The sequence below is a fragment of the Cebidichthys violaceus genome, unplaced genomic scaffold (genome assembly GCF_023349555.1).
Source record: "Cebidichthys violaceus isolate CVI_PGR_0920_01 unplaced genomic scaffold, fCebVio1.0.p SCAF_12, whole genome shotgun sequence".
Lineage (NCBI taxonomy): Eukaryota > Metazoa > Chordata > Actinopteri > Perciformes > Stichaeidae > Cebidichthys > Cebidichthys violaceus.
This window is the reverse complement of record NW_027176285.1, coordinates 16896921-16916674: the sequence shown is the minus strand read 5'-3', so window position 1 is coordinate 16916674 and position 19754 is coordinate 16896921. Positions and strand designations below refer to the sequence as shown.

The 19754-nt window shown below is 40.4% G+C and overlaps 4 protein-coding genes across 5 annotated transcripts in view; all 4 read right to left on the bottom strand.

The window, feature by feature from the left end:
- wdr36 (WD repeat domain 36) overlaps nt 1-2958 on the bottom strand; it is a 9455-nt gene extending 6497 nt beyond the window's left edge. The window contains exons 1-8 of the mRNA XM_068706828.1: nt 2650-2958; nt 1881-1908; nt 1676-1776; nt 1480-1597; nt 1172-1304; nt 782-836; nt 450-582; nt 85-260 (exon numbers count right to left, since the gene is read on the bottom strand). Of these exons, the coding sequence (XP_068562929.1) occupies nt 85-260; nt 450-582; nt 782-836; nt 1172-1304; nt 1480-1597; nt 1676-1776; nt 1881-1908; nt 2650-2796 (891 nt within the window). The 5' untranslated portion in view covers nt 2797-2958. The remainder of the gene's footprint in view (nt 1-84; nt 261-449; nt 583-781; nt 837-1171; nt 1305-1479; nt 1598-1675; nt 1777-1880; nt 1909-2649) is intronic.
- A 436-nt stretch (nt 2959-3394) lies between these two features.
- slc25a46 (solute carrier family 25 member 46) lies at nt 3395-9389 on the bottom strand. The gene is made up of 8 exons (XM_068706830.1): nt 8952-9389; nt 8279-8321; nt 8022-8079; nt 7712-7789; nt 7236-7336; nt 5224-5280; nt 5007-5064; nt 3395-4920 (listed from the first exon to the last, which is right to left on the bottom strand). Exons 1-8 carry the CDS (start codon nt 9196-9198, stop codon nt 4321-4323), a joined length of 1242 nt encoding a protein of 413 aa, XP_068562931.1. The 5' UTR covers nt 9199-9389; the 3' UTR covers nt 3395-4320.
- Nucleotides 9390-10047: 658 nt separating this feature from the next.
- slc31a1 (solute carrier family 31 member 1) lies at nt 10048-18796 on the bottom strand. 2 transcript variants are annotated; one of them, XM_068706827.1, is made up of 7 exons: nt 18642-18796; nt 15726-15770; nt 13198-13370; nt 13002-13074; nt 12677-12845; nt 12459-12539; nt 10048-11690 (listed from the first exon to the last, which is right to left on the bottom strand). In XM_068706827.1, exons 3-7 carry the CDS (start codon nt 13366-13368, stop codon nt 11489-11491), a joined length of 696 nt encoding a protein of 231 aa, XP_068562928.1. In that variant the 5' UTR covers nt 13369-13370; nt 15726-15770; nt 18642-18796; the 3' UTR covers nt 10048-11488. The 2 variants fall into 2 exon arrangements, with proteins under 2 accessions (XP_068562928.1, XP_068562927.1); XM_068706826.1 differs by lacking the exon at nt 12459-12539.
- LOC137868764 (myb-like protein F) lies at nt 16704-17909 on the bottom strand. Its single transcript, XM_068705658.1, has one exon. The coding sequence runs from the start codon at nt 17907-17909 to the stop codon at nt 16704-16706; it is 1206 nt and encodes a 401-aa protein (XP_068561759.1).
- Nucleotides 18797-19754: the final 958 nt, after the last annotated feature.

Sequence of the window (19754 nt, the reverse complement as noted above, 5' to 3'; positions counted from 1 at the left end):
ATATATATATATATATACACATACATATATATATATATATATATATATATGTATATATATATATTTTTATATATATTTTAATACCTTGATGGCGTTGTCGGCTCCGTTGGTGATCAGCAGTGGCTCTCCGTGCAGAAATGTTGCCGCGGCGACGGCTGTCCTGTGGGCGTGTCTGTGCTGAGTGACCAGCTGACGGCGCTCCAGGTCCCAGAATGCAATGTGGCCCTGAGGACTACCGGACGCCACGATGGGAGGACCGTCTGACAGACAAGAGAGCGGAGACATGTTGTCGTTTGTGTCAATAAAGTTATTTTAATAGAACTGAGAGAGACAGAAGTTTAACAATTAATTATGAAGAAGATCATTATTATACTAATATATATATATATATATATATATATATATATATATATATATATATATATATATATATATATATAAATCTCTACCTGTTCTGAAAGCGAGCGAGCTGATTGGTCCCCAGTCCTGCGTGAAGCTCATCAGCGTCTCGTCCAATCGGATGTTGTGAATGATGATGCGTCCCGTCGCCGTGCCGACGCCGACCACATCCACTGCAGGACTCTGAGAAAAATAATTATTCAACAAATAAAAATGTTGTATTAATAATGAATAAAAGCAGGTAATAAATGAGATTAAATTAATTTAAACTGTGTTTAAAATGTATTCAAGGTAAAATGTTATATTGCTAAATGTATTTAAAATACATCAAAACATAGGAATTAATTAAATTTAATTATCGGTGTTTTAGTGATTAACTGACCTGCTGCAGAACGGTGACTCCAGCCGACCAGCCGGAGAACGTGAACAACAGTTTACTGAAGACGAGAACGGTTTACAGGTTTTAAACAGAATATTCTGAAGTGAGAGCAGATCTCAGTCACGTGATTCTGTTTACAGTTACACTAAAAGTACTTCTCTTCTAGTACTAATACACATTGAATTCCTGGAGGAGCTGGAGAAAGAGAGGTACTACTGAGAGTACTGATACTAACACTGAGTACTACTACAGTAACACTGCAAGCTCTGAAAGTACTACTGCAAATTCTACAACTAAGACTGTAGTACTACTACCGTTTATTTATTTTTTACCCTTCAGGTGTTTCACAATAAAAACTGAGAGAGCCGTTAGCCCGGATGCTAACATGCTCACCTGGTCTTGATGTTCCAGAGCTGCAGTGCACCCTGGGAGCTTCCCAGCAGCACCTTGTTCAGGTAGGTGCTGGGATGCATCATGGCCGACACGTCGAAGGTGGCCGGGTCGAACTGCAGCCGCAGGTAGATGTCTGAGAGAGAGAGAGAGAGAGAGAGAGAGAGAGAGAGAGAGAGAGAGAGAGAGAGAGAGAGAGAGAAAAGAGAGAGAGAGAGAGAGAGAGAGAGAGAGAGAGAGAGAGAGAATGGGTATCAATAAGGGGCAAAAGAAGGAAACTGGAGAGAACACATGAAGCTCCGCCCCCTTACCTCCTTCCTGAACATCCCACACGATGACATCACCGCTGCCATCGGCCGAGATCAGCTGATCACCCAGAGGAAGCAGCAGACGCACTTCCTGTTTGTGTCCGTGGTAACGCATCACCACCTGTACGGAGAGCAGACGGGCTCAAAATATGTTCGTTATCGTTTGTTGAATTCTGTTTTTTAAATAAAGTTGTCTGACCTCCTTGTTGCGGGCGAAGGCGCTGATGAGTCGTCCGGCGGCGGCGAACACCAACATCCTGTCTGCTGCCACACAGCTGATGTCATCGGACAGGCTGTTACCTAGGAAACCACCACGTTACATCACAGCACAGCAGCCAATCAGAGAGCAGAACTCTCAGCAGCATCAGAGTGAATTCAGTTTAAATATATTGAAATGTACTCACTGACAGCAACGATCCCCAACCGGTTCACCTGGAATACATCAATAAATACATCAATAGATCTATTAATACATCAATAAATACATCTATTAATACATCAATCAATACAACAATAAATACATCTATTAATACATCAATAGATCTATTAATACAACAATAAATACATATATTAATACATCTATACAACGATGGACTCGTCAGTCAACATACTTTAATGGGTTTAAAATAATATTTATGAACTGAATTCAGAAAATACTGAATTATTCAAGTCCAGACCTCCTGAGTACCAGCTGATCAGTGCTGGTGTGTGTGTGTGTGTGTGTGTGCGCGACACACACACACACACACACACACACACACACACACACACACACACACACAGTTTACATTAATAAACTGCATCAACATCAGGTGAGGAGAGACAGACAGGTATAAGGGGGAGCGAGACAAACAGACAGGTGGGGATGGACAGACAGACACCAACAGACGAGGAGACAGACAGACAGGTGAGGAGACAGACAGACAGGTGAGGAGACAGACAGACGAGGAGACAGACAGACAGACACCAACAGGTGAGGAGAGAGACGGACAGACAGACAGACGAGGAGACAGACAGACAGACACCAACAGGTGAGGAGAGAAAGCCGATGTTGACGGTCTGTACGGGAGCCGTCAGAGGACAAACCAGCGGAGGACACGTTATAAACACACGCACTCAAACAAACACGCTCACGCGCACAGACGTTAATCAACAGTGAATAAAGGTTCTTACATTGAACGTGTGGAAACACTGACCGACCGCCGTCACCACGTAGAACTCGCGGTGCTTCTTGTGGTACCGGAGCGCGTGCGGCACGTGGTTGGAATAAAGACCCAGAACCCGGAACCCGGAGAACAGAGAGCTGCCGCCGCTCGGCATGTCCGGTAACAACGGAGGAGTTCACCGAATAAACACGACGACTAACAAACGGACCAACGAACCGGGGAGACGGAGCTGAACCGAGAGAGAAAACACATGGAGGAGCGCCGAGGAACTGAGGCCGACTGTAAACAACGAGCGCTCACATGAAGGTTCCGCTCTGAGGACGAAGGTTCCGTTTGAAACCGGAAAACAGAAAATAAAATGAATAACATAAATAATAACTTTAATTTAAACTGGTCAATGATAAAGATTTATTTTTAAATATCTAGATGTTTTCAGGGAATAATTGTAATACAAAATAAAAAGGGAAATATAATAAATAAAATATAATTCATTTTAAATTAAAATGGTGATAAAAACAAATACATAACTTGTCTGGAACTACACAAATGAAGATGTGTGAGTAAAACATTTATTATCAAAAATCATAAAAGATGATTTTGAATTATGTCGAATCTATAAACTACACAGTTCATTATTCCATATCTTATTTGAACCATTTGTGGCAACGTAAGAGTGTATTCAAATGTATTTGTATTAATTATCTCGTATTTGTTAAGAGAACCCATTTGGTTTTATTTTAAGTGAAAACACATTTTTAAGTTCAGATTTTATTTTTCTGCGGCACAAAGCTTCAACATTTACAACAAACAATACAACAAAATATGAACAAGTGCAGACTCAGTGATTTCAGCTGGACTTTAAAAAGAAACACTTTGAAGAACCTTTGTTGAAAATGTTGCACTGACTTTTCAAACATTTATTTTGAAAAATCAAACACCAACTTCCTCTCTGATTTAACTGATTATCAATTTCTTCTTCACTCATTTTATTTGAATATTTATGGTCACATATAATTTAATCTAAAGATACATTTATTTTAATAGATTTTCCATTTTTACAACTTTATACAAATAAAAAGTGGCTTTGCGTTTTTTTAAATCAGCTGTTGATGTTTTACTCTGAAGGTATTCATGTCAGTACTTCTATTATGTTTACTTTCACCACGGGGTCATGAGGTCATGCTGGAATAGGAAGTGACACTGCGTTGCCATGGCAACACACAACCACCACCACCACGACGTTTTGTTTGAAGGCAGGAAGTGACATCACGACGTGACACAAACGTTCAGAGTCGACACGTGAATCCGACTGCGTGTTGGGAAGTGGATTTATTTTTGTTTTGATGGAGCTACGCTAACGTTTTCCCCCGTTTCCAGTCTTTGTGCTAAGCTAGGCTAATCATGACCGGCAGCTTTCTAATGAAGGAAATATGATGCGATTGCAGAAAAAACAGCAGAAGTGCGTCACCACTGAAAGGAGCTGAAGTGTGACTCATCACAACATGTTATTACACGTCACAACATCATGTCGTTATGACGTGTAATAACAGCATGTTATAACGACGTGTCATAACGTGTTTTAACACTTTTCTCGTTGTAAAGAGAAACAGGATTTTTTCGTTGTCGTGGTGACAGAAGTAATTTGAACTTTGGAAGTGAAGCTGCGTCTCCGTGGTAACTAGCTGCCCCCCCCCTCCAGCAGCAGCAGCCTCAGCAGCGTCCTGGCGGCGGCGAGCAGCGCCCCGTGCAGCGCGTACTGCGTCGCCAGCGCTCCGAAGCCGCGGTAGAACCCGGCGGTGCCCTCCTTGCGGCGGATGGCGTGGAGACAGTCGGAGAAGCCGTCGTACTGAGAGTTGACGGGCAGGACCAGCGGGCTGCCCACGTTACCCAGGGCGACCACGCCGTCGGTGGCGTCGATGATGGTGCGCGTGCCCTGCAGGCTGAGGCGGTGCAGCGCCGTCTCCAGAGGAAACAGCAGCACGTCGGCTACCAGAGACCCCGCCCACGCCGCCGCCAGCTCGGGGAAGTAGGCGTCCAGCGGATTGTCGGACGGGTCGGCGCGCTGCTTCCTGCCCCGCTGGTGGAACCACAGCGCCACCCGCTGGACGGAGGCGGCGATGGCGTAGCGCAGGATGGCGTGCAGCGCGGCGGGAAGCAGCAGCGAGCTGAGAGGAAGCAGACGGTGACTGTGAGGAGCGCCGACGCCCAACAGACGAGTCAAACCTTCACGGACGCAATCCAGCAGCCCGGAGGACGAGTCGTCACGGACGATCTCACTCTGAGGAGAAACACAAGGAAAAATGAAACAACAGATCAAAACACAGCTGGAGCTCCATACTAAACATGTGAATAAGCAACGATCACCTGGACGGTCTCTATGAGGCTGGCACAGTAGAAAGGAAGAGCCACCACAGCTGTTAACCTGAGGACGACACACACACACACACACACACACACACACACACACACACACACACACACACACACACACACACACACACACACACACACACACACAGTGAAGGAGGTTCTGCACCGACACTCAGTTCATTAAATAAATCAGTAGAAGAAGAAAACTGACCCTTTCAGCAGTAAATGTCCAGCCAGCTGTTTCCAACTCCACCTGTGAGGAAGTTCACTACAGACAGAAAACACTCAGTAATACTACAGAGATACTAGAGTAATACTACAGAGATACTAGAGTAATACTACAGAGATACTAGAGTAATACTACAGAGATACTAGAGTAATACTACAGTAATACTACAGTAATACTACAGAGATACTAGAGTAATACTACAGAGATACTAGAGTAATACTAGAGTAATACTACAGTAATACTACAGAGATACTAGAGTAATACTACAGTAATACTACAGAGATACTAGAGTAATACTACAGAGATACTACAGTAATACTACAGAGATACTAGAGTAATACTACAGTAATACTACAGAGATACTAGAGTAATACTACAGAGATACTAGAGTAATACTACAGTAATACTACAGAGATACTAGCATAATACTACAGAGATACTAGAGTAATACTACAGTAATACTAGAGTAATACTAGAGTAATACTAGAGTAATACTACAGTAATACTACAGAGATACTAGAGTAATACTACAGAGATACTAGAGTAATACTACAGTAATACTAGCGTAATACTACAGTAATACTACAGAGATACTAGCGTAATACTACAGTAATACTACAGAGATACTAGCGTAATACTACAGTAATACTACAGAGATACTAGCGTAATACTACAGTAATACTACAGAGATACTAGAGTAATACTACAGTAATACTACAGAGATACTAGCGTAATACTACAGAGATACTAGAGTAATACTACAGTAATACTAGAGTAATACTACAGTAACACTACAGAGATACTAGCGTAATACTACAGTAATACTACAGAGATACTAGCGTAATACTACAGTAATACTACAGAGATACTAGCGTAATACTACAGAGATACTAGAGTAATACTACAGAGATACTAGAGTAATACTACAGTAATACTACAGTAATACTACAGAGATACTAGCGTAATACTACAGAGATACTAGAGTAATACTAGAGTAATACTACAGAGATACTAGCGTAATACTACAGAGATACTAGAGTAATACTAGAGTAATACTACAGAGATACTAGAGTAATACTACAGTAATACTAGAGTAATACTACAGAGATACTAGAGTAATACTAGCGTAATACTACAGAGATACTAGAGTAATACTACAGAGATACTAGAGTAATACTACAGTAATACTACAGTAATACTACAGAGATACTAGAGTAATACTACAGTAATACTACAGAGATACTAGCGTAATACTACAGAGATACTAGAGTAATACTACAGTAATACTAGAGTAATACTACAGTAACACTACAGAGATACTAGCGTAATACTACAGTAATACTACAGAGATACTAGCGTAATACTACAGTAATACTACAGAGATACTAGCGTAATACTACAGAGATACTAGAGTAATACTACAGAGATACTAGAGTAATACTACAGTAATACTACAGTAATACTACAGAGATACTAGCGTAATACTACAGAGATACTAGAGTAATACTAGAGTAATACTACAGAGATACTAGCGTAATACTACAGAGATACTAGAGTAATACTAGAGTAATACTACAGAGATACTAGAGTAATACTACAGTAATACTAGAGTAATACTACAGAGATACTAGAGTAATACTAGCGTAATACTACAGAGATACTAGAGTAATACTACAGAGATACTAGAGTAATACTACAGTAATACTAGAGTAATACTACAGAGATACTAGAGTAATACTAGAGTAATACTACAGAGATACTAGCGTAATACTACAGAGATACTAGAGTAATACTAGAGTAATACTACAGAGATACTAGAGTAATACTACAGTAATACTAGAGTAATACTACAGAGATACTAGAGTAATACTAGAGTAATACTACAGAGATACTAGAGTAATACTACAGTAATACTAGAGTAATACTACAGAGATACTAGAGTAATACTAGCGTAATACTACAGAGATACTAGAGTAATACTACTTAGTAGTCACCGTGGTAGTGGAGTGAACTCGCTCATGACGCCCTCGGCTCCGAGTGTGATGCCGTGCACGATGAAGGTGCTGCCCATCCCCTTCCACAGAGACTTCACCCCCTGAACAACAACAACAACAACAACAACAACAACAACAACAACAACAACAACATGTTACTGACCCTCCATCACTGTTACTCCTCATGATGACACATTTATGTTTATTACTCACAGTTCATATTCTAATGATGGAAAATACTGATTATTCATTGGCACTGAAAACTATTTATATTTATTAATAATAATAATAATAATAATAATATGTTAATGTACATTTATCATTGGTTATTGATATTTAAATGTTTAGAAAATATATACTTTTATAATAATAACAGACACTCTTCATATTTTGTATAAAATGTGTATGATTGATGATGATTTATTATCAATATTTCAGTATGTTTTGATCATGTTTTAGTGTTTGTTATGACTCACCTGAGCCTTGGTGATGGAGTACATGACGGCGACGGCGCTGAACGGAGTCAGGTGGTAACATCGGGCGTGGTAGTTCACCTGAGACCAACAAACAACCATCATTATTAATATTAATAATATCATCATTATTATTAATATTAACATGAACTAACTATGTTGCAAGAATTACATTTACATCATAAACATGATTTTAATTATGTATTTTAGTTCATGTTTAAAGTTTGTTACATACATTTAAAAGGGAGCAAATACAATAATTCTAATAAATAAACATAAGATGTTAGTTATTGATAAGAAGGTGAGCCGATACCTGACACTGTCTGCGGAAGACGATGCACGGATGAGCAAGGACGTTCTCAGTGAACAGACTGCAGAGAGACAGACAGAGATTTAATTAGAGACATTTATTCTGATTTTTTTTTTTTATTTATTTGATTACAGGTTTTCTGTCCGTCAGGCTCAACAGACACTAGTTTGGGAATGATGTCATGATGAGTGACAGCTCTGTCAGACAGTAAGACATTTATTATACGACTATAATTAATATTAATACAAATTTATTCCAACCTGACGAGTCCGATTCCAAATCCGGCAAATCGATTGAGCTGCTCTGCAAGAAACAACAACACATCAGCATGAATATGATGAGACAGGAATAACAACACTTATTATTATTAATATTCTATAATAACACAATTATACAAAAGTGAGGTTTAAAAAACTAATAAATCAAAAACAATAATAATGATTTTAAAAGACACTTTCATCTTAATTAAGATATCCATGTACTTCACATAACAGGCTAATTAGCCTGCTCCGTAACATTCAATTAGCATGCTGCATTGAGTTCCTATAATGTCGTTAGCCTGCAAGCTAACCACCAGTTAGTGTAAATTACCCCCCTAACATCGTTCACTTCCTATAGGGTTAGCCTGCAAGCTAACTACGTGCTAACATTATGTATTAGTCTCTCTAGCTTCAGTGTTTCTTGCAGACATGTTAGCCTGCTAGTTAGCCGATTAGCGGACAGACCTCCCGTTGGCTATGTAGCCATTAGCCTGTTACTATCACATTTCATTGTAAATTAGCCTGCTAGTTAGCTGATTAGCATACAGACCTCCAGATAGCTATGTAGCCGTTAGCATTTTACTATCCCTTTTCATTGTAAAATTAGCCATAATTAGCTAACTTTTCTCATCCTGCTAAGCTAACCATTCTCCGTTCCTCCACACCCACTCACCGCCAGGAGGTACGCCCGGCTGCGGAGCCTCCCAGCCGGCTGCAGCTCCAAGACCTCCGCGCTCTCCCAGCGGATCGTCACGCTGAGGTGTCCGCTCTCCGTGGTGCAGGTTGCGGCTGCCGGGGATATCCGGCGGCGTGGTGACCCAGTGGTGGTGCTGCAGCTCTGCGGGGCCTCCGGCGCTTCTGACCGGGTAGCTCGCTCCGTACAGCGGGTCGTCGAAGCTGTCCGGCCGCCTAAAGGCCATCAGAGGGCCGGTCGGTGCTGGGGACGAACTGCGGGAGGACCGTGAATAAGACCCGGATGTCAGAGCTCATCAAACTGAACACATCCACGAGCCGGTAAAATAACCGGAGAAATGATTCAAAGGAGGAATATTCGTCCCTGATTGATTTGACCCGCAGCTAAACAACATCCACCTGTCACCTGGAAGTTCTTCTTCTTCATCACTTCCGGCAGATTGGCGGAGTTACGGCTCATTACTGCCTCTTACTGGTCAGTAGAAGAAGAACAGCTCTTACCGGAAGTCCATAATATAATATAAATAATGTAAGAAGTACTCAGATCTTTTACTTAATTAAAAGTGTTTATATGAAAATGTAAAAATACCGTTACGAGAAAAGTCCTGCATTCAGAAAGTAGTTTTTATTTTAAATTAACAACAATTAACAAGTTTTAGCCTCAAATATCCTTAAAGTAACTAAAGTAAAAGTACACATATTTCTGAAACACATTTCAGTAAAATAAATGTTATATAATTTAATTATTGACACAATGTGTCTATTGTGTTCTTAATTAATAAACAGATTAATTAAAAATATTTATTTTAAATAAGTAATATGTTGAGTTTAAGAGAATATAAAGAAATAATCAGAAGATTCTTTGATTATTTGGTCCGAATGGTTTTAATGTTACATTTCATTCATTTTCTGCTATAAAATGTATTTTTGTGAGGTGAAGAAGAAATTTATAATAAAACACTAATAAAAAATAAACAGCACATCTTTAAATACGTCATGAACTATATTATTATTATTCATTATCATTTATATTTCTTCTGTCAGGTTTATTTGCTCCGTACAGACGAGACGATGAGTTTCTTCATAAAATTTATTCTTTTTTTTTCAATATTTCCAGCATTTGTGACATTACAAACATCTTTCAGACAATTTAATATTCTGATGAACAGTTTCCTTCACGGTTTTAATCATAGTCTGGACTTCATTTTCAACAACATGAACAGATTCACACACGACAGACTCGAACAGTCTGAGGACGTCTAACAACACGACACACTGATCAAAGCTATGGGAACGTCTGAAATGTTGCTTAGAATTCAAAATCCAGTAACTGCACTCTGTCCCTGCAACCTGATTGGTCCAGTAAGTAAGCTCCGCCCACCTGTCAGTGTGACTCGATAAAATCGAATTAAAAAAAAGAATCACAATAAATCCTATCTGTGGAGGTCAGAAAGAAGAAGTTAATCAAAGTTAAGAACGAATCGTTGTCCGATGTCTGTTCCTGCTGACCGTTGACCTCCACCGACAAAAAACAAGAAAAGTAAAGAACGAGAGTTTTCAAGTTGTACTGAAGTGAAGTCAGCAGAGCCTCCATGTTCACAGACACGTTGATCAGCACCTCCATGTGGAGCACCGGCCTCAGGTCGGGACGTTTGTGAGCGTCGTTAAGGCAACAGGTGTCGAGAAAAAAAACACTAAATGGGTTTTTAAAAAGTTTGACTCGAGAAGCAGCTTCAAGTTTCATGATCTTTAAGGAGAAAATTAAGAAGAAGTTTGTGTTTTATACGTAACATCAAAGAATGTTTTTTTAAACAGAGTTCTGATTGGCCGGCTCGCCGACCAAAAGGAATTCTCCCAAAAAAAGGCGGGAATGAAAATGTAATTCTTAAAATATAAATTGATCAATTTGGCTCACTGCTTAGCGGAGAAGATGTTTTTTATCAAACTGCAACAAAAATAAAAGTTATTTTTAAGAATTTCATAAAAAAAAAAAGAAGAAAAAAAAATCTAAATGAAAACTTTCATAAAACATTTATTCACTAATAAATTATATTCTAAATACATGTTTAAATTCTGTTTTATGATTGATGGCTCCTCTAACGAGCGGCTAACAATGCTAACTAACAACACAAGTGTATTATGTATGCTAACGTGTGCTAACGTATGCTAACGTTTTGGCTCAGAGCAGCTGGCACTAATCTGCCAGTTGTCATGGCAACAAAAACGGAAATAAAAGACAGCATGACGTGATTTGGCCAATCAGAACCTTCCGAGTTAAAAAAAAAAAAAAAACCTGACAAAAAAAAAGTGCTTGTCGGATTTATGACTCGCTAACTACAGACATTAGTGTGCAAGTTAGTGTCTCGTTCTCTGCGCTAACATTCTGGCGTTTGTAGTTCCAAAGGTTGGCTAGCGTGCTAACATAGAGCGAAAGTGTTCGTTAGCGTCTCAGCGATTGTGATAAGCAAAAATCAAACGTCCCGATCGGATCGCTAACTAGTGCGCTAGCTAAGCTAGCTAATGGCAGTGCTCGGTGATGTCGACGACCACCGCCTTCCGCCAGCTGAACAGGAAGTAGCCCATGCCGGCGCCGGCTGCCACGGCGATGCAGAGGTAGGCGTTGTAGGTCATGAAGACGAGCATCAGGAAGTAGCTGACGACCACCTGAACCACGTGCAACAGGGTCTGCAGGAAGTGGGCGGGGCTTATCATCCGCTGTCTGAAAGGACGAGACTTGGGGTTAGCATCACTGTTAGCATCACTGGTAGCATTAGGTTGTTAGATAATGTTGCTATTAACATGACGCTAGCGGTTTTAGCATTAGCACTTACCGTTCATCATAAAAAAACTCCATTACCGATGTATAGCTTTGGCACCATTAGTAATTGCCTATTAGTGTGTTAGCGTAAGCATGGATGTACTTCTGTTCATTTTAACATTAGCATGATAGCTAACAACAGAAATACAGTAGTTTTATGTTTAGCTGAAAATAGCTCACTTAGCATTAGTAGCAGTGTTAGCTTTTAACACTTGATGTAGCTCCACACCACTGTTAGCTTCAGCATAACATTATGTATTGTGTTCGTAGCGTAGCATCATTGCTAATCCACCAAATGTTAAAACTTAGAAAAATGAAAAACACTTAGCAGAGTTAGTGTTAGCATTACTGTCCACATTATCTCTATATATGTTTAATATTTTGTTTTTCAGACAGATTTGTGTGACAATTAATGTTAGCATCATTATTAGCATGTTAGCTGCCCGAACACAGATCAGTTCACCAGGTCGCAACACAATGTCAGAAAAACTGAAATGCACCACTGAAGTTCCTGTTAAAGACTTCCTGTGAAGTATTGAGATGCTCCAATCAGAACCTGCTGATACTCATTAATTATGCATCATCAATTTTGGTCTCATCAGAGCACCTCAAACAACAGGTAAAAGAGCTGGACCAGGACAGAGACCAGAACCAGAACTCTATAGTTACCTGATAGAGAGTCGTGAGAGGCGGGACTTTAGTCCAACAGGAAGCTCCGCCCCTTCCGAACACTGAATGTCAACCACTGAGCTGACAGTGAACACATGACATTTTACATCACTTGACTGTGATTTAAGTTGCCGTTACATGTCGCTAACACGTCGCTAGCGTGTCACCACTTCCTGTTGTGGAATGCACCGTTGTTAGCATTAGCGTTAGCCACCTACCCGACCGTCTTGTGCGTCTCCATCAGCACCGTCCCATCAGAACCCGGCAGCGGCATCGAGTTGTAGCGGACGTTGACCTGACTGCGACGCAGCAGCGTCTCACGGCCCATCTTCAACCCCTCGTACAGCACGGCCAACAGGAAGACGCCGATACACGCCCCGACCATCTCTGATTGGACGAGAGGAGAAGAGGGGAGGGGTTAATGTCGACAGAGAGATCAAAAAGGGAGAGAAAAAATCTGAAAATGTAAACAAAATGTGAATAAAAACTACGTACAAACATTTAAATATGTAAACAATCATGATATAAATGCTATAAAAGTACCTCCAGGTGAGTTGATGAGCAGGCCGGTGAACAGCAGCTCCACGTTGTTGTAGCCAAAGTAGAAAGTCATCACCTGGTCAACGACAACCGAGACGTTAGCTTCACGGCTACATGTGGCTATCGCATTAGCATGCTAGCATCGCCTGTAGGATGCTATTGTCATATTAGCATGATGTAGCAGTAATGAACGCCTCACCATCCCCCCGTGTCCTCCACTGCTCCCATCACCCCCTCCTCCTCCGTGGTCGTGTCCGCCAGTGGTGGGCGGGGCCAAGGTGTTATGATGGTGGTCCATGTTGCTGTGGTCCATGGCGCTGTGATCCATGGCGCTGTGGTTCATGTGGTTCATGTGGTCCATGTGGTCCATGGCTGCAAAACACAAGCTCATCTTCATCAACATCTTGCTGCCATGGAGGCGCTCAGCGTCTGTTCTGTGATTTCTAAGTGAAGTCATGGGCTTCATCACTTTAATGTGTGTCTGTAGTAGATTCAAAGGTGAGGTGAGGAGGTCTGGTGCATCACTTCACCTCTTCGGAGTCAGAGATGTTGATCATTCAGAGGGACTTAAACTACCGATGATATCTTTCTCTCTGACATGAAATGTCCATAAATCAGCTCAGAAATCATAGAGAAAGACACTGAGGTCTTGTTTTGAGGTTTTCTCACCGTCACAGTGATCCAGTGACGGTCGTCTGAACTTCTGAGAGTTCAATACAGACGGGAGCTGATCACCGATCACTCTGATAAGAACAAAAACTAAAGAGACGGTCTTTAAAATAAAAGGAGAGGATTTAAAGAGCCATTGAGTCGGTAAGTATTACCAAACAGCAGCTGGACTCGACAGGAGCTCGTTGATGAATCATTTCTTACCTTAAAGTGACGCTGACTCCACCAGAGAGACTCTGAACACTGAGCGCCGGTGATCATCACCGTGGTTAAAACCAGACATCACCGCGCAGACGTCACGCTGTAATCCGATTGGCTCTCTGGGGCCCCGAGGCTGCAGGAGACAGAACGAGCCAATCGGAGCGCTCCGAGAGCTGCGGTCTGACATCGGCCAATTAGATCAGAGCGACATTAACGGGAAGGTCGGCCATCGCCGTCGGCAACACTTAACTTCCTGTTTGTCTGTTTGGACGAGTCGGCATCACTTTGAGTTAAAAGATCAATTTAACTCTCCGGTTACTGTGTATTCAGCTTCACTCATCTTATCTTTTTATCAGTTGGATTGTGTATTTTTATGAAGAAAACACTATAAACGACTATAACAAAGTAAAAGTATAACATGTAGTACTTCTGATGGTTTACTGACTTCAGAGGGTTGAAATGATTTTTAATAAATATTCTGGATCCTTGTAGATCAGCTGATGTAATTGAACATCAAAGAGATCTAAACGTTACATTTGCTCCTTTTTATTCTGATCTGTGACTCATGATCTGTTTCACCTCCATCTGTTACCCACAATCCTTTGCAAAGTTAAGATATGAACAAGAGCGGTCAAAGTTCAACAGTACTGCAGTACTAAAGTAAAAAAAACACAGTTTGTTCTATCATCAAGAAACAGTTACATCACAAAACACACCTTCATATGCAGGGAGCTACACTCTACTCTCTACTCTATATTCTACTCTCTACTCTATATTCTACTCTCTACACTCTACATCCTACATTCTACTCTCTACACTCTACTCTATATTCTACTCTATATATTCTACACTCTACTCTATATTCTACTCTCTACACTCTACATCCTACACTCTACTCTATATTCTACTCTCTACACTCTACATCCTACACTCTACTCTATATTCTACTCTCTATTCTACACTCTATATTCTACTCTCTACACTCTACATCCTACATTCTACTCTCTACACTCTACTCTATATTCTACTCTATATTCTACACTCTACTCTATATTCTACTCTCTACACTCTACACTCTACTCTCTATTCTACTCTCTACACTCTACACTCTACTCTCTATTCTACTCTCTACACTCTACATTCTACATTCTACTCTCTACATTCTACATTCTACTCTCTACATTCTACATTCTACTCTCTACACTCTACTCTATATTCTACTCTCTATTCTACATTCTACTCTCTACACTCTACATTCTACTCTCTACATTCTACATTCTATTGTCTACACTCTACTCTATACATCCTCTGTCCTCTGTGTATTTTTACTGCTGAGTCTCTTCATCTTTTGGTTTTATATCTGAAGCTGTGTTTATTATTTTTGAGACGCACCCATGAGCCTGAATCAATGAACAATATGAAACAATGAAGCTCTTTATGTTGACGATGGCTCAGCTCCATCAGGCTCAACACAATGGAACACAGTGGTTGTTATCGTCGATCAATAAATCAATGAATCAGTCAAAATGTGTCGTTTTGTTTCCACGTTTAAATAAAGTTTAAATTTGAATAAACAGCAACTGTGTTTTGATGAAAGTTGTTTAACACGTCTGGACTTCATGGACCTGATCGCTGATCAATAACTGATCATGATGGGTTCAGAGGTCACTCATCATTTATAACTGAATTTAAAACTTTATCGACAACTGTTAACGCTCTAACGTCCCTCCACCTTCTAACCTGCATGGAGCTTCGTCTCCCTGCGCTCCGATTGGCTGATTTCAGTCACACCTGAGACGAGTTCAGGTGAACTTCTGATAAAAGTCTCAAACAGAGACAGGAAGTAGAATCTGTTACCTGGAGAGCAGAGAGCGAGGGGCGATCGAGCACCGAGGAGACCGTCTGAAAGAGAGAACGAGAGGAGACGAGTTTAACGGCTAATAAAAAACGATAGCTGGGCCGACGTCGGCCAATCGGGCGCTGGCACGCTGCCCAGACAGCCAATCGGCTCCCGCAGTGTTCCTCTGATCAGCTGTGAGGAGTCGTTCTCACAGCCAATGAAAACCACACATGAACCCTCACCTGTTGTCACACCTGAGAGCACATGCTGCTCCTGAGTTCAGCAGGTCTCAGGTCAGAGTTGATCAACTTTCACACAGTTTGAGAGAGACATATCGCAGAGACCAGGACCAGGACCCTTCACCTCTCACCTGGTTCAGTAGAAGGTCCTGGTTCAGGTAGAACCAGGTGAGAGGTGAAGGGTCCTGGTCTAATCAAGATCTGGTGGGGAGTCTGGGTGGAGGACTTAAAACCTCTTCATGATGGTGGAGGTGAGTCCTACTGGGCCCAAGTGGTTCAGGCAGAGAGCTTTGGACTTTTTTGGGGGGACCGGGACAATGGTGGACTTCTTGAAACATGTGGGGACCTCGTCAGTCCTCGTCAGTCCTGGACCTTGTCAGTCCTGGATCTCATCAGTCCTGAACCTTTTGTTCCTCGTACTACTGATAAAGAGTTGACGATGTCATTTATTGACGTTTGTAAATGATTCACTTCCTGCCGTTGTCGACCTTTGACCCCGATATCAGTTCACCGTCTTTAAAACATCGATGAAGAAACAAGATTTAAACTAAAATAAAACAATGATCAAATGAAGTGATTCATGTTTTAATGTAGAATCTCTCACTCCTGACTGGTCCAGCTGTGTTCCTCCAGCAGCCAATAAGATCGTTTGATCGTCTGTCGTTAATTAATTATTATTATTAAAGTATGATGAACAATTATACCTTCAACTATTTTTACCGATGATATAAATGTATTTAAATTAAATAAATTACATTATGTTAACTGTATAAATATCACGAACAGAGAAAATAACTTTAAATTGATCGATAAATAGTTGTAGTTCTTATTAGTGTTCATGATGAGGTCATTGTAGTTCTTATTAGTGATCATGATGAGGTCATTGTAGTTCTTATCAGTGTTCATGATGAGGTCATTGTAGTTCTTATTAGTGATCATGATGAGGTCATTGTAGTTCTTATTCGTGATTATGATGAGGTCATTGTAGTTCTTATTCGTGATTATGATGAGGTCATTGTAGTTCTTATTCGTGATTATGATGAGGTCATTGTAGTTCTTATCAGTGATTATGATGAGGTCATTGTAGTTCTTATCAGTGATTATGATGAGGTCATTGTAGTTCTTATTAGTGATTATGATGAGGTCATTGTAGTTCTTATTCGTGATTATGATGAGGTCATTGTAGTTCTTATTCGTGATTATGATGAGGTCATTGTAGTTGTTATCAGTGATTATGATGAGGTCATTGTAGTTCTTATCAGTGATTATGATGAGGTCATTGTAGTTCTTATTCGTGATTATGATGAGGTCATTGTAGTTGTTATCAGTGATTATGATGAGGTCATTGTAGTTCTTATCAGTGATTATGATGAGGTCATTGTAGTTCTTATTAGTGATTATGATGAGGTCATTGTAGTTCTTATTCGTGATTATGATGAGGTCATTGTAGTTCTTATTCGTGATTATGATGAGGTCATTGTAGTTGTTATCAGTGATTATGATGAGGTCATTGTAGTTCTTATCAGTGATTATGATGAGGTCATTGTAGTTCTTATTCGTGATTATGATGAGGTCATTGTAGTTGTTATCAGTGATTATGATGAGGTCATTGTAGTTCTTATCAGTGATTATGATGAGGTCATTGTAGTTCTTATCAGTGATTATGATGAGGTCATTGTAGTTCTTATTAGTGTATATGATGAGGTCATTGTAGTTCTTATTAGTGTTCATGATGAGGTCATTGTAGTTCTTATCAGTGTATATGATGAGGTCATTGTAGTTCTTATTCGTGATTATGATGAGGTCATTGTAGTTCTTATCAGTGATTATGATGAGGTCATTGTAGTTCTTATTAGTGTTCATGATGAGGTCATTGTAGTTCTTATCAGTGTATATGATGAGGTCATTGTAGTTCTTATTAGTGATCATGATGAGGTCATTGTAGTTCTTATTAGTGATCATGATCCATAGGATTGATTTCTGAATATTATTATTAAACTTAAAGGTTCGTTTTGTGCTCATAAAGTGTTGGAATAAACGTGCCAGTGTTCAGTCTACTGTTTTAACACGAGAGTCATTCTTCAGACTCATCACTGTGACTGATCTCTGATCTGATCACTGATATCTGATATCTGATCTCTGATATCTGATCTCTCATATCTGATACATCAGATATGATCTGTTCTCAGTCACTCTGCTCTTATTACTGTTCTGTCTCATACTGACTTCATTGTTCTCCTCCTCCACCTTCTTTAAAACGTATGAGGAAACAAAGACAAACATGGATCCATGCCAACGAAGCTATCCCAACGAAGCTATCCCGTTCGTCATCCTCCAAATCACTGTCGGCGAAATCTTGTGAACCAGACCCGCTCTGAAATCTGCTCTATTCAACACAGAGCGACACGTGGAGCCGGTGTGGAGATTACGGTAAACCAGATCACAACAGGTGAGTGTTTGTGGTGATGAGACTCTGCAGGTGAAGTTAGTACAAGCCGAATTCACAACAACACCCGTCCTGTTCTGACACAGTCACAGGTTCGAACCCCGCACGAGCCTGTTTGCGACTACGTGCAGGACTACATTAAACTGTGACACTTCTCTACGAGGTCTGGAGCACAGAAGTGCTAGTGAGGAGCAGCAGAGGTCAGAGTTACACACACAGGAACACACACGAGAGGATCACGAGCTCACCTGGAGGACTTCCGGTGGATTCTTCCGCTCCGTTTTAGCTCCGGAACACGAGACCAAACAATTAAAAATAAAACAGAAGAAGAAAAGAAAGAAGAAGAAAGTGGTTCGTCTCTTCAACTTCTCCTCTTCACCGTCTGCCGTCTGCTGCGCCGACGTTTCCGTTACCGTACGTCATGACGTCTTTACGCAGCACACGGGGGAGGGGCAACGAGGAGGTGGGCAAAAAGGTTTTGGACCTATCGGAAGGCGATTCCTGAGCTGAGGGGCGGGACTTCGTTAGAGCCACGTAACCGTTTGTCATGAGTGACAGCTGTAGTAGAGTCCAGTGACCAGAACCCACGAAGAAGAAACTTTCTCTTTATTGATATTTAAAACATTACGTCACATTGAACGGAGAGACAAATATTTAAAGTGATCAATATTGAGAAATAAATCATTTGAAAACATTTTATTTACACATAAAACACAAACAAGTAAATAAAGAGCTTTGTTTTATATGAAGTTTATATAATATAAAATGATATCATATTCAATACCATGATCAGTATTAGTATCACTTCTTATACACTTAATAGTTTTAATATTTGTTGTGTATAAATTGCTCTATTTTAAATTTCTTTATTTACCTTAATATTATTGTTTTATTTTGCGATGGTGTCAGTTTTAATTCTTTTAGCATAATAGTTATATGTTAATTTTCTGTTACAATCTTTAATTAATTAATAAAGTTCTCTTATCTTATATTCTATAATATAAGTATTATTTTTATTTTGTTATAAGATTGTAATGTAATGATGTGTAGAGTCAACTGACTCAAGACCTCTGGAACATCTTCCAAGACCTTTCAGGACCTCTGGAACATCTTCCAGGACCTCTGGAACATCTTCCAGGACCTTTCAGGACCTCTGGAACGTCTTCCAGGACCTCTGGAACATCTTCCAGGACCTTTCAGGACCTCTGGAACGTCTTCCAGGACCTCTGGAACATCTTCCAGGACCTTTCAGGACCTCTGGAACGTCTTCCAGGACCTCTGGAACATCTTCCAGGACCTTTCAGGACCTCTGGAACGTCTTCCAGGACCTCTGGAACATCTTCAAAGATCCACTCAAATCT